We start from the raw sequence: 14148 nt of genomic DNA, 5'->3' as shown, positions 1-14148 counted from the left end.
TTATTTACACACATTTATAATGTATGCTATACACTACTAAGAAATTGTGGTAAGATAACTGAAAAGTTATAGTCCAATCCAACATGTTGTATTCTCGTTAGTTATTGCATTTTGATCTTGATATTCAGCACTGAAAATAACTCTACTTGTGGTAAGATGCACGTGTGATATATATGTATGATGCACAAAAGCTAATTTTATTGAATATGCTTGAAACTTCTGATTAAAATTTGGCTTTAGGCCACCCAGAGGCGGAGCTAGCCAAACCCCCTTCGACGGAAAAATATATACTATTTATACATGATTAAAATTATTTTTTATGTGGTTATAGCAGATGTTGAGCCCTCTTCCACTAAGTTTTCTTTGAATATTGAACCCGAAATCATGGCTCCGCCTCTGAGGCCACCAAATTCGTTGAGCCGACCCTGATAGTAAGTCGTGCAATTTGTTCCTATTGCGGCATGTCTATTAGCTCGTCAATTTTGTTAAGTTTAGGCAACAATTGAGATCCACCCTTCATTGACTCATTGACTTCCAAGTTGTTCTAATTTTACACTAATTTTACAATCTGAGAAGTACATTACAATTGACTCACAAGTCTTTTAGTGATTTTATATATACACATTATAAAACTGTGTCCTACAAAAGTTCATAATTAAATAACCATAAACAATCAACTGAAATCTTATAGCTATAATGATGATTCCCAGAATTATTTTCTTCCTTCAGTTTTCCACTCTCATATATCTTTTCACAGTGTACTGTTTTGCTTCCACTGATGGAAAGCAACTTTCCATAATGAGAATAATTCCTTATTGGCTTCGTGAACACTAAGTACTGATGCCTGCAGGGACGATTGGTACGGAATAATATGCATTAATGGTCGGATAAACAGGTTGAATATTTCAAATGTTGGTGTTACTGGTACACTCTATGATTTTCCATTTTCATCTCTCCGTTTTCTTGAATACGTTGATCTTAGCATCAACCAACTCTTTGGCCACATTCCACCTGAACTAGGAAAGCTCACTAATCTTGTCCATCTTAACTAGTCCAACAATCAGATTTCAGGTTCCATTCCTGTTGAAGTAGGGAACATGAAGTCACTTGAGGTTTTAACCTTATGAAATAACAATCTTTCTGGCCCAATTCCAACTACTCTATGTGATTTGACTAGGCTCAAGATATTGTACCTTGATTCTAATCAACTTTCTGGTCCTATTCCTGGTGAGTTGGGGAATTTGAAAAACCTCACCGATTTGGCATTGTCCATGTCACGACCCGAACCAGGGCTGGCCGTGACGAGCATTTTGAACCATGGAGGCCTGAAACACCCCTATCTGTCTAGTAACCATGCTCTAATTCATATGATCAAAGTAATGCGGAAGAAACACAATAATTCGGAAACATGGTCATAAATATGAAAACAAAAATGGGGAATAGTGTCCCACAATCTAAATCAACATCTCTAAAACCGTCTGCGGAATCTCTACTACATGACTGAAACAATGTCTATCTGAAAACTGGGACAAGGGCCCTAGAAGACCCCAAAACTAAATATAAGATAAAAGGACCGCAGCACATAAGACCTTCCGAAACATAGAAGGCTCACCACTTTTCTCTGCAACCCTGTATGAATGATCTACTGATTCTCTTGACCCCTAGACTGGGCCTCTTTGAGGTTGGAGAGGAGAGGGGGCCAGCACAAAAGTACTGGCACGCAGAGATATCAAAACAAAACATAATATTTTTACAAAATATAGTTGAGAGCCATTATAAAGCAATTTCATGTCAAACCATTTGAAAACACATGGGCATAATGCAATAGTTTCTTAACAACAATGAAATGCAACTGAGCTAGGTGGAATACCCTACATAATTTACACCATCTTTCAAACCTCGGTTGCCGCCGAGATTTGAGTATAAGTGAGGGAGAGACACACAAGACCACGAAGCATGGTGTCTCGACCCAATGGTAGTGCCCAAGATCACTTAGCCCGGGCTCCTACCTATATTCCCAATTTGGGAATGACATAAAGTAAAGTACACAAGATCACTTAGCCTAGTACCAAATTTCCGTGTCGGCAAACACATTTTCCAACAATGAGCCGTTACACTCAAATGCCTTCTTCGGGCATCCACCTATCTCATGTAAAATCAATGCATTCAAATTTCATCTGATTCAATCACATATCATATTCTATAGGGTATCGTCATACCCGACTTGCAAGTCCTCAATATCACTTCCACATATGCATAATCATGTAAAAACCAAGGTGCTTCATCATTTACAAGTGGTGAACAATATTTATTTCAAATTCATGCTCTCTTTTGTTGGTCACAATATGATATGGGGTATCAAGACATCATCATGGGAATTTGAAAGCAATTTATCATTCATATTTATCAAACTTCCATGGAAAATCTCAAATCACATATGCATGGTTTCAACCATTGAAGTATATAGGCAAACAATTCCCATGACATAAAGAAAATGACTTAGAAATCATATTGAAAACAAGTTATTAGCATTTGATTGAAAACCCCCATTTAAAAGCATGCATGTTCATACAAACTACACCCATGAGATTTTAGGATAACCCCACGTACCTCTATATGCGAATATGATAGTTTCTTCTTGAAGCCTTCGTTGCGGAGATTTCAAATCTTCAATTTGTTTTGAAAACTCAAGGTTGAATCTTGAACTATTTGGGTTTTTATTTTGAAACCCTAGAGAGAGTTCTTGAACAATTTGGATGAATAAAAGTGTATTTTGGGGTCTTTGGGAACTGAATTTCGTGTTTATAGCTAAATAAGGGTGGAAAGGGACCATTTTGCCCCAAAAACGGAGTGTTTAAGTCACCTAAAACCTTTACATAGGCGGTGCCTATGCTATCGCCTATGTTTACATAGGCGCTGCCTACTAACTTGAACGGCCATAACTTCTTGCTCGGGTGCCGGATTTTTGCAAAATTGGTATCGTTGGAAAGATAACTCGAAGACCTATCATTTGACACATAGTAGTCTCTCTAATTCGACATATACAGAGAGTTATGGTCAATGGAAGCTGACACAAATTACAACGTCCACTAAAACTTAATAGATCGAAATAGTTTCAACTCGTCCTTGAGTTGAAGGACGTCTATGGTCTAAATTCAAGCTTGAATGGATTCACATACTACGCAAATAATTAACATGCCATATTGGCATAGGATTTATGGCTTCGGGATTATCAATGCATCAAAATCATGGTTTTTATTCTAGCCCGAAATGCGGGGTGTTACATTATCTCCCCCTTGGGATCATTCGTCCTCGACTGATGGGTAGAAAAATATTGAAGTGTAGAGGTATGGAATAATGCGGACATGATATTTTTCTCTAAGAAAGAATACACTGATCTGAAACATAACTATAAGGTTGGAACTACTGATGTTCTAAATTCTTATACCGGACGTGCATATTTGATGCATGGAATACACGACTGAAGTTATTCATAAGCTGAATTCTCATAATGAACATGCATATCTGATGCATGGATCTGTGACTGAGTTGTTCTCATGAACGCAGGACTAAATAAACTGATAAGCTGAACTTTTTCTATTGAACATACATTTCTAATGCACACATATCTGACTGGACTAACGTATGAATGTATGACTGATTGCACAATGATAACTGGTGCGAGGCTTGTAATAAGAATCTATGTATGCAACTGAATGAGGTATCTCCCCCTTGGGAGCCTATGTCCCTCTATGAATGCTCAATTCACTAAGATATTCGGAGAACTGAGGCGATGCACAGGGCACCTACGAATTGAATCATAACTGAACCCTGGAATCTGAATCTAATGCATGACGCATGAACTGATTTATACTCGTAATTACTAGTATACTCTATCTTAGAATAGTAGCATGTCTGATATTTCCGGTAGCATGAATAAATGAAAAGATGAGAAAACAATCCATGCGAATCTGCTTGTTAAACTGACTTACTGACTATACAAACTGAATTATGCTGGACCTTCATACTTAACTGGAGTATTCTCTTCAACACTCTCTCTAAGGAAGTTCTAGAAGTAATAGGGAGCCACGAATCTTGGGTATGGATTACACAAGACACCCACTAAGGAATCATCACAATGACACCACTCTGTAGTCTGGAATATAGACATATAACTCCTAAATTAGGACAAAATTACCAGACCTTTGGCAATACAACTTCTTACTTTCAATCTTAGCACACTTCTCGAATATCCCTTAACTATATTATTCCCTATAAATATCATATTCATTCAATTCAGCTTAAAATTCTCTTATGAGCATTGATAAAAAAAAAATTCTACTAATGTCTAAAATAGCTTAATCCTTCCACCGCGATCAAGCCTAACTCTAAATCACAAAAATACAACATGCTACACCATGCTATTATTCTAAACCATATGACGCCACCTTCTATACCTCTTTTAAAAATCACATCCTAAGCATAACATGCCTACCATTTCAATGACTACTCTGAACTCGTAATATGAAGTCGCTAATGCATATGGCGACCTTCCACTACAATCCCAAAACGTCATTCAAGCCTAATTTATAACCACATGTTAACTTCAAGGCAAACACCCATAAATGCATACTTCACATAGCTTCTAAACTATTATCAATATAACTCCCACGCGCTATCCTAAAAACATACACACACCAACTTTTCCACTAACCATCACATGTATCAAAGACTTGGCCCCAAATCTTACTTCATACTTATGGACATATCTTAACAAGTATACTATGATCTTCCATCAACAAGAACATTTACATCATCACCACTATCATTGCATATGGCGGGTCACAAAAAGGTTAAAACATAAGACCCTGAAACATGAAAAGATTTTTATACGGGACTGAGCACACTATAAAGAGTGAGTACATGTGTCATGAGTTGCATGACCTCAACTAGAGTTCATAACATAAGGAATGTGATTTCGACTACTTGAATGAACAGAACTCATTATCTTGGAACTGGAAGAGTACGTGACTCTCTATCATATACCAGAATCATGAACTATGATCACGGAACTGAATCGTAAGGCATGAGTAAGCATCCGGATAACTAAAAAAAATACTGAGGTAGGAATGGGTTGAGATTCACCCTCACTTTCTGATATTTTAAATCATACTGCATCACTACTATAGTCTGAGAGCCTTACTTGGTCATTCGTTATGTCATCTCCCCTTTAGCTTCAAGTCATTATCTAGAGTTTGGGAGATCCTTTACCAGATTCTAACTGAACTACACTTACTGCACTCTAGGGTCTGAAAAAAAATAACAATACATGCATATCATAGAACTTAGCCAGAATGACTACCTTCCGGGATACACTCTATCTTTCTCTAGCCACCAATAGTCATAGTATAATGCTTGCACACTTATTCTATTGGTTCAACCTTCAAAAGTCAAGCTTAGATGCTAGAACTTAACATTGATATAACCAAGCCTTTGATGATCCATATCTCTTTCGACAGAGCCTACCACTATTGCGACTCCAAATTTATATCCCTCTACTATGAGAATCAAGATCATCGAAAAAGGCCCAGCACTATCAATCAAAACACCTTAACATGGCTATTTAGATCACCATATACCATCTAACTAGTATTTATCCACTTAACAATTCAATGGTACCACTAGCCATGCACAACAAGTAATAGCCTTAGAAAGAATGTCGCAACCTCATGTTACCTTAGGCATACTTCTACATCATACCTACAACATTATACTTCATTACAAATCAATTTAAACTTAAGCCATTTCATACACCGTTCAAGCCTATTAGATCACTTTCATATAACTAACATCATTAATCAAGAAATTATCACATCCACCTTCATGAACCTCAACTGTTCAAACTTAATGTCTAGTGCTAAACATGATTTTACAACCCAACCTTACGCATGATTCTCACTTGGAAACCATGAAATAAACATCAAGAAACACTAGTACACTAGAACTTCATAATAACAATAATCGACCTTGACCTTACGGTCTTCCTTATCATAACTCATTAGCACGTACTATTTCAACACATCAAGCCTACTAATATTTATTTCCACAAACATACATCATTAATCTCATACCACTATTCTTACTTCCACATCTAGCATCAATCATCTACCACCAATGACGAGGGCAACATAATATACTAATCCATCAAATTGGAACATTCTATCCCAAATACTTCAAAATCTGCTACATACCTTCTCATAAGTAGTACTAGTTTACAACTACCAACAAAAGAAGGTCAAGGGGGTAGGGTCACATAATAGACATGATCAACCTTATTCTTATATTATAACTCCATAAAATATTTTCTACTTATACGGATTTATCACCTCATACTTACTCACTCAATCATACATTTAGACTGCCTTCAAATTCCTTAAACAACCATGAGTCTATAATCATAACTTACTCGCTAATATAGCCATTTTCACATTCAAGCAACCAACAAATCACCCTGACTAACAACTCCTTCTCTACCTTGTACTAAACAAACTCACAAGGATGAATTACCTCTTTACCAACTCAATCTCATGCAAACAGATTCAGCCATACATATATTAAACTAACAAAAGAACAACAAGTTGCTACTGAATCGAAACAGGCCTCACACGGCTTCACTAGACTTTGGTTTTGTATTTTGAATAAGAAAATGAGATGGATGACAAGGCAACTATGCTAGTGAATCGAAAGATCCCCACACGGCTTCACTAGACTTTAAATTATTATTTTTCAAAAACACCATGATAACAAGATTACATATTACAAGGGATAGAAAATTGACACATAATATTTAATGGTCTAAGAATATACATATTATTTTGTATAAATAAAAATCTGAGTAAAACACTTCCTTCATGGACTACCATACCATCCACACACGCTGCTAGCTACCACATTGGTTTATAACTATAAAGGGGTAAATCATCCTCAAACATCGGTTATTCAACTGAAGTATTCATTTACACAAAATCACCCTCACTCTGACTTCTAACTTTGTGACTTTACATCACCAACTTCTTGGTCCAATATCACTACTAATAGGTCATGACAACAACCCTTTAACTTATGCTACAATTCGGGTAGAAATACAGTTCCAACATTCTGCTATACATTGTCCACATCTGTAACAAGATTTTGAGAGGGACAAAATACACTTAATACATTAAGCTGGAATGCATGATTCCATCAGGATCAATATTTACATCAGAATCAACACATATTGATGCACTAACAGACTCCTATCGAGTCTTTGCACAATTTTTAAAATCATATAGGACTCAATCGGAAAGGACTATATCATATATATTATAAAATTTTTGCACTAAAATCAGCCCAATAATGGGACATGTCTGAGAACATCAGAGTAAAGAAAGAATTTGGGATAACTTTACTTTCATATGGGCGACACCATAGCATGAATTAGATCATGAAAGAGGAAGACTCTATTACACGAACTAGAACATGAAGAAAGAGACATTCCTAAACACCTAGTATCTTCCTACTTATAAGTGTGGCGCGCTACACACCCATAAATAAGACTCTACTCGACGCAATTTTGCAGACACCCTAGGACCATGAACCGTGCTTTGATACCAAGTTTGTCACAAACCAAACCAGGGCCTGGCCGTGACGAGCATTTAAAACCATAGAGGCTCAAAACACCCCTATCTGTCTAGTAACCATGCTCTAATTCATATGATCAAAGTAATGCAGAAGAAACACAATAATTTAGAAACATGGTCATAAATATGAAAATAAAAATGCGGAATAGGGTCCCACAATCTAAATCAACATCTCTAAAACTGTCTGCGAAATCTCCACTACATGACTGAAACAATGTCTATCTGAAAACTGGGACAAGGACCCCAGTAGACCCCAAAACTAAATATAAGATAAAAGGACTGTAGGACATAAGACCTTCTGAAACATAGAAGGCTTACCACTTGACTCTGCAACCCTGTATGAATGATCTACTGATTCTCTTGACCCCTAGACTGGGCCTCTGAACCTGGGAGGTTAGAGAGGGGAGGGGGTTAGCACAAAAGTACTGGCACGCAGAGATATCAAAAAAAAAACATAATATTTTTACAAAATATAGTTGAGAGCCATTATAAAGCAATTTCATGTCAAACCATTTGAAAACACATGGGCATAATGCAATAGTTTCTCAACAACAATGAAATGCAACTGAGCTAGGTGGAATTCCCTACATAATTTACACCAACTGTCAAACCTTGGTTGCCGCTGAGATTTGAGTATAAGTGAGGGAGAGACACAAAAGACCACAAAGCATCGTGTCTCGATCCAATGGTAGTTCCCAAGATCACTTAGCCTGGGCTCATACCTATAGTCCCAATTTGGGAATGACATAAAGTGAAGTATATAAGATCACTTAGCCTAGTACCAAATTTTCATGTCGGCAAACACGTTTTCCAGCGATGATCCGTTACACTCAAATGCCTTCTTCAGGAATCCACCTATCTCATATAAAATCAATGCATTCAAATTTCATCTGATTCAATCACATATCATATTTTGTAGGGTATCATCATACCCGACTTGCAAGTCATCAATATTACTTCCACATATGCATAATCATGTAAAAACCAAGGTGCTCCATCATTTACAAATGGTGAGCAATATTTATTTCAAATTCATGCTCTTTTTTGTTGGTCACAATATGATATGGGGTATCAAGACATTATCATGGGAATTTGAAAGAAATTTATCATTCATATTTATCAAACTTCCATGAAAAATATCAAATCACATATGCATGGTTTCAACCATTGAAGTATATAGGCAAACAATTCCCATGACATAAAGAAAATCACTTAGAAATCATATTAAAAGCAAGTTATTAGCATTTGATTGAAAACCCCCATTTAAAAATATGCATGTTCATAAAAACTACACCCATGAGATTTTAGGATAACTCCACTTACCTCTATATGCGAATATGATAGGTGCTTCTTCAAGCCTACGTTGCGGAGATTTCAAATCTTCAATTTGTTTTGAAAACCCATGGTTGAATCTTGAACTATTTGGGTTTTTATTTTGAAACCCTAGAGAGAGTTCTTGAACAATTTGGACAAATGAAAGTGTATTTTGGGGTCTTTGGCACTGAATTTCGTGTTTATGGCTAAATAAAGGTGGAAAAGGACAATTTTGCCCCAAAAACGGAGTGTTTAAGTCACCTGAAACCTTTACATAGGCGTTGCCTATGCTATCGCCTATGTTTACATAGGCGTTGCCTATGCTATCGCCTATGTTTACATAGGCGCCGCCTATGCTATTGCCTATGTTTACATAGGCGCCGCCTATGATATCGCCTATGTTTACATAGGCGCCGCCTACTACTTTGAAAGGCCATAACTTCTTGCTCGGGTGCCGGATTTTTGCAAAATTGGTATCGTTGGAAAGCTAACTCAAATACCTATCATTTGACACATAGTAGGATCTCTAATTCGACATATATAGAGTTATGGTCGATAGAAGCTGACACAAATTACAACGTCCACTAAAACTTAATCGATCAAAATAGATTCAACTCGTCCTTGAGTTGAAGGACCTCTATGGTCTAAATTCAAGCTTGAATGGATTCACATACTACGCAAATAATTAATATGCCATATTGGCATAGGATTTATGACTTCGGGATTATCAACGCATCGAAATCATGGTTTTTATTCTCGCCCGAAATGCGGGGTGTTACAGTCCACTAATCAGCTGAGTGATTCAATTCCAATTACTCTCAATGACTTAACTGCGCCTAATATTTTGTACCTTCAATTCAACAATCTTTCTGGTCCCATTCCTAGTGAGTTGGGGAATTTGAGAAACCTCACCGATTTGAGATTGTCTTATAATCAGCTTAGTGGTTCAATTCCAATTACTCTAGGTGACTTACCGAGCTTAAAATTATGTACCTTGCTTTGAACAATCTTTATGGTCCCATTCCTAGTGAGTTGGGGAATTTAAAACACCTCACCAATTTGGAATTGTCCGTTAATCAGCTTAGTGGTTCAATCCCAATTACTCTAGGTGGCTTACCCGAGCTCAAGATATTGTACCTTTATTCTAATCAACTTTTTGGTCCTATTCCTAGTGAGTTGGAGAATCTGAAAAACCTCATTGATTTGGAATTGTCCGCTAATCAGCTTAGTGGTTCAATTCCAATTACTCTAGGTGACTTAACTGAGCTCAAGATATTGCCCCTTTATTTTAATCAACTTTCTAGTCCCATTCCTAGTGAGTTGGGGAATTTGAAAACACCTCACCGATTTGTTATCGTCTTAAAATCAGTTTAGTGGTTCAATTCCAATTACTCTCGGTGACTTAACCGAGCTCAAGCTATTGTACCTTTATTCTAATAAATTTTCTGGTCCCATTCCTAGTGAATTGGGAAAATGCAACAAATTAACTGATTTGTGAATAGCGAGAAATAGAATTGGAGGTAGCATACCACCAGAGATTGGAAATGTCAAAGGGCTTCTAGGACTTGATCTTTCATCAAATCATTTGATCGGGCAGATTCCAAAGGAATTTGGAAAATTAACCTCTCCGATTAGGCTTTTGGTGCAAAACAACAGTATTTCAGGCAATATACCTGGCAAATTTGTATCACTGGCAAAATTAGAGTCCCTTGATCTATCTGATAACAGATTGAATGGATCGATCCCAACATGTATAGGAGATTTCGTGCACTTGTTTCAGTTGAACCTGAGCAATAACAAATTTGGCCAAAACATTCCAAAGGAGATAGGGAGGATGACTCAGCTTGATGTACTTGATTTGAGTTATAATGTTGAGCTGCAAAGTCTAAGTACAAAGTAGATGATTGTAGATAATTTTACTTAGTGGTATTTATGCATGTACGCTTCTTGATTATTCTAGAACAACAACTAGGTAGTTAGAGGTAGTTAGTTACAAGATATTTTCAGCTAGTGAATGAGTTGTATAAATAGACATGTATCAGCATTAGAGAACTCTCTCTCAAGTAATACAAAACAAAATTTTTCTCTCTCTACTCCTCTTTATAAAATTCTCTCTGTAACTATTCTCCTCCTCGAGATTCTCCATTAATGGTGGATTATTTTCCTCTACTTTCTTCGGTTTAACATGGTATCAAAGCAGGAGTAACTGCAATCCAATTCTCTTTTTTTTTTTCGTTTCTCTTCTGTTTGTGAAAATTCCTCTGTCAGCTGCAATGGAGAGTTCATCAACGGCAAATAACTCGACCTCAAATGCGGATGGATTTTCTCATGCAAACTATCAGGAAATGAATTCTAATGATCCTCTGTATGCACATCCTTCTGATACTCCAGGTTTAGCCCTAGTTCCTCAATTGTTGATGGGAACAGAGAATTACTCTGAGTGGAGCAATGCATCTCTCCTTGTTGGTGAAGAACAAAATCGGTTTCGTTGATGGTTCCTGTAGTCCAAGTAATTATGAAAATGACATTTATCGATTACGTCAATGGGAGAGGTGCAACGCTATCGTAAAATCATGGATTATGAACTCAGTAGTGCAAGAATTGCGCAAAGGTATTGTTTATTCAGCTGATGCTCAACAAGTGTGGGAAACCTTTAAGGAAAGGTTTGACAAGGTTAGTGGCACTCGAATTAATCATTTGAATAGGGACATTCAATCCTTGGTGCAAGAACTCTCTTCTGTTTCCGTCTACTTCTCCCGTTTAAATGACCTATGGGCTGAGTTTGAGTCCATAATACCTTTTCCTAGTTGTAATTGCGTTAAATCAAAAAGATTTGTCAATTTCCTTCAACAACAGAAATTGATGAAGTTTCTAATAGGGTTAAACGAGACTTATGCATCCCAGAAGAGCCACATCCTAATGATGGATCCAATGCCTTCTCTTAACCAAGCTTATACCATGATAATTCATGAGGAGAGTCAACGAATGCCTGGTGGATTTAGTCCACAGGCTGGGGTTTTCGGTAGTTCACCATTAGAAATGGCTAGTAATGCCTTGATCTCAGCCAGTATAACAAATTCAAGTGCTACGACTTCAGCTAATGTGTCCCGCTTCAATATTCCACCAGCACGACCTAGGTGGAATGATGGCTTGTATTGCACCTATTGCCATAAGAAAGGACACACAAAAGATCAATGTTACAAAATAGTAGGATATCCAACTTATTTCAAGTTAACTGAGAGAAGGAAAGGGAACAACCCTGCACCTAAGGCTCACAATGCAAAGATATTTGACGAAGGACAAAGTAGTAGTCATGGGAACTCTAGCAAAGTGGATGATCAGCCTCAAGATACTGCTTATGGTCTTGGCGCTATCTAGGCCCAACCTATTTTCACTCAAGCTCAGTACCACCAAATCTTAAAGCTACTGCAGAAAGACGAGTCCCCTACAAAGATGGCTAACATGGCAGGTAAGTCTACTAACTCTCAAGTTGTCTGGATTGTAGACTCTGGTGCTACCAATCACATGATTGTTGCTTTTGATCTGTTGAATTGTCCTACAGTTGTTCCTGATTCTAACCATACATCAGTTCATCTCCCAACTGGAGAGAGTACTAAAATAACTCACACAGAACCTGTACCCTTTCAAATTCACAAATTCTATGAAATGTCCTTTATATTCCTAATTTTCAATACAATCTCTTGTCAGTTTCCCTATATACAAAGGAACTAAAGTGTTCAGTCACATTTTTTCCTGATTTTTGCATCTTTCAGGACCTCTTCACTGGCAAGGTAAGGGGGATTGGTAGCCAAAGTGATGGTCTTTATATTCTCAGTCCTGCTACTTCTACTGCTGCTGTTACTAACTCCAAATGCATGACCACTTCCATCACTCAACTGAATTTTGTTCAACCACTTCCAAGCACCTTGTGGCACCAACGATTGGGACATTCTCCTTATGTAGTGTTGCAGAAGATATCTTCAATAAAGCATCACTTTTCTGCACCTATGCCATGTACTTGTCATGTCTGTCCTCTAGCTAAACAATCTAGGATACCTTTTCCTTCTAGTAATTTTAAGTAAAGTTTTCCCTTTTAATTAGTTCATATGGATGTGTGGGGTCCTTATCGAGTATGTACTTATAATGGTTTCAGGTATTTCCTTACTCTTGTAGATGACTTTTCCAGAATGACATGGACTTTCTTAATAAAATTAAAAAGTGATGCATATGTTGTTCTTGAAGAGTTTATTCAAATGGTTGCAATTCAGTTTTCAGATTCCATCAAATCCTTTAGATCAGATAATGGTTCTGAATTTTTCAACTCTCTTTGTTCTACCTTGTTCAAACAAAAAGGAATCATTCATCAAAGTAGTTGTGTTCACACTCCACAACAAAATGGAGTTGTAGAGCGCAAACACAGACATTTATTAGATGTAGCTAGGGCTTTAAGGTTCCAAGCCAGCATTCCGTTAAAATTTTAGGGGGATTGCATTCTTGCTTCCACATACATCATCAATAGACTTCCTAGTGTTGTTCTCCATGGTTCCGCTCCTTTCAAGTTATTCCATGGTACTGATCCCTCACATGATCACATGAAGGTTTTTGGCTGCCTCTGTTTTTCCACCGGAATTGATTTTTCAGACAAGTTTCAAACCAAGTCCATTCCAGCTGTTTTTATGGGCTACTCTACTGTCAAAAAGGGTTAAAAACTATATGACATAGAGCATGATAAATTTTTCATTAGTCGAGATGTAGTTTTCAAAGAACATATATTTCCTTTTCGGCTGCCTAAGAGTCATTTCATCCCATCACACCCTCTTTTTGTTCCATATTATGATGACATACCTCTTCCTTGCCAATCCACTTCTCTTTCTTCACCCACTCCACCTCCTCTTTCCCCTCTTTCTCCTTCATCTCCTCTTTCTCCTCTTGCTTCTTCTTCTTCTCCTCTCCCTGTACCAGTTGCCTCAACACCTCCACCAAGAAGATCTATCAGGATCTTCAAACCTCCTATTTGGTTAACTGATTTTGTTCTTTCTTCTGTACCTTCGAAGAAAGCTTCCACTTCTCATCCCATCCATCATTCTATTGCATACTCCCATTTATCTCCTACATACCAAGTTTTTCTCTCTTCCTTCTCCTCAGATACTGAACT

General features: G+C 37.3%; 1 protein-coding gene across 1 annotated transcript; it reads left to right on the top strand.

Moving 5' to 3' along the window:
• Positions 1-9980: 9980 nt before the first annotated feature.
• On the top strand, positions 9981-11485 carry LOC107863376 (probable leucine-rich repeat receptor-like protein kinase At1g35710). The gene is made up of 3 exons (XM_047413502.1): positions 9981-10245; positions 10496-10882; positions 11262-11485. Exons 1-3 carry the CDS (start codon positions 9981-9983, stop codon positions 11483-11485), a joined length of 876 nt encoding a protein of 291 aa, XP_047269458.1.
• The last annotated feature ends 2663 nt before the right edge of the window (positions 11486-14148 follow it).

This window comes from Capsicum annuum, chromosome 1, assembly GCF_002878395.1.
Source record: "Capsicum annuum cultivar UCD-10X-F1 chromosome 1, UCD10Xv1.1, whole genome shotgun sequence".
Taxonomy (NCBI): domain Eukaryota; kingdom Viridiplantae; phylum Streptophyta; class Magnoliopsida; order Solanales; family Solanaceae; genus Capsicum; species Capsicum annuum.
The sequence above is the reverse complement of the archived record's forward strand: the minus strand, read 5'-3'. Positions and strand labels throughout refer to the sequence as shown.

What these genes read in the sequence shown, in the direction of transcription:
- LOC107863376 (XM_047413502.1), top strand. Translation starts at nt 9,981, where the DNA reads ATGTACCTTGCTTTGAACAATCTTTATGGTCCCATTCCTAGTGAGTTG. An exon ending in TTCAATTCCAATTACTCTAG is followed by an intron (nt 10,246 to 10,495) that starts GTGACTTAACTG and finishes ATTTGTGAATAG; the next exon opens with CGAGAAATAGAATTGGAGGT. An exon ending in TGTTGAGCTGCAAAGTCTAA is followed by an intron (nt 10,883 to 11,261) that starts GTACAAAGTAGA and finishes TTCCTCTGTCAG; the next exon opens with CTGCAATGGAGAGTTCATCA.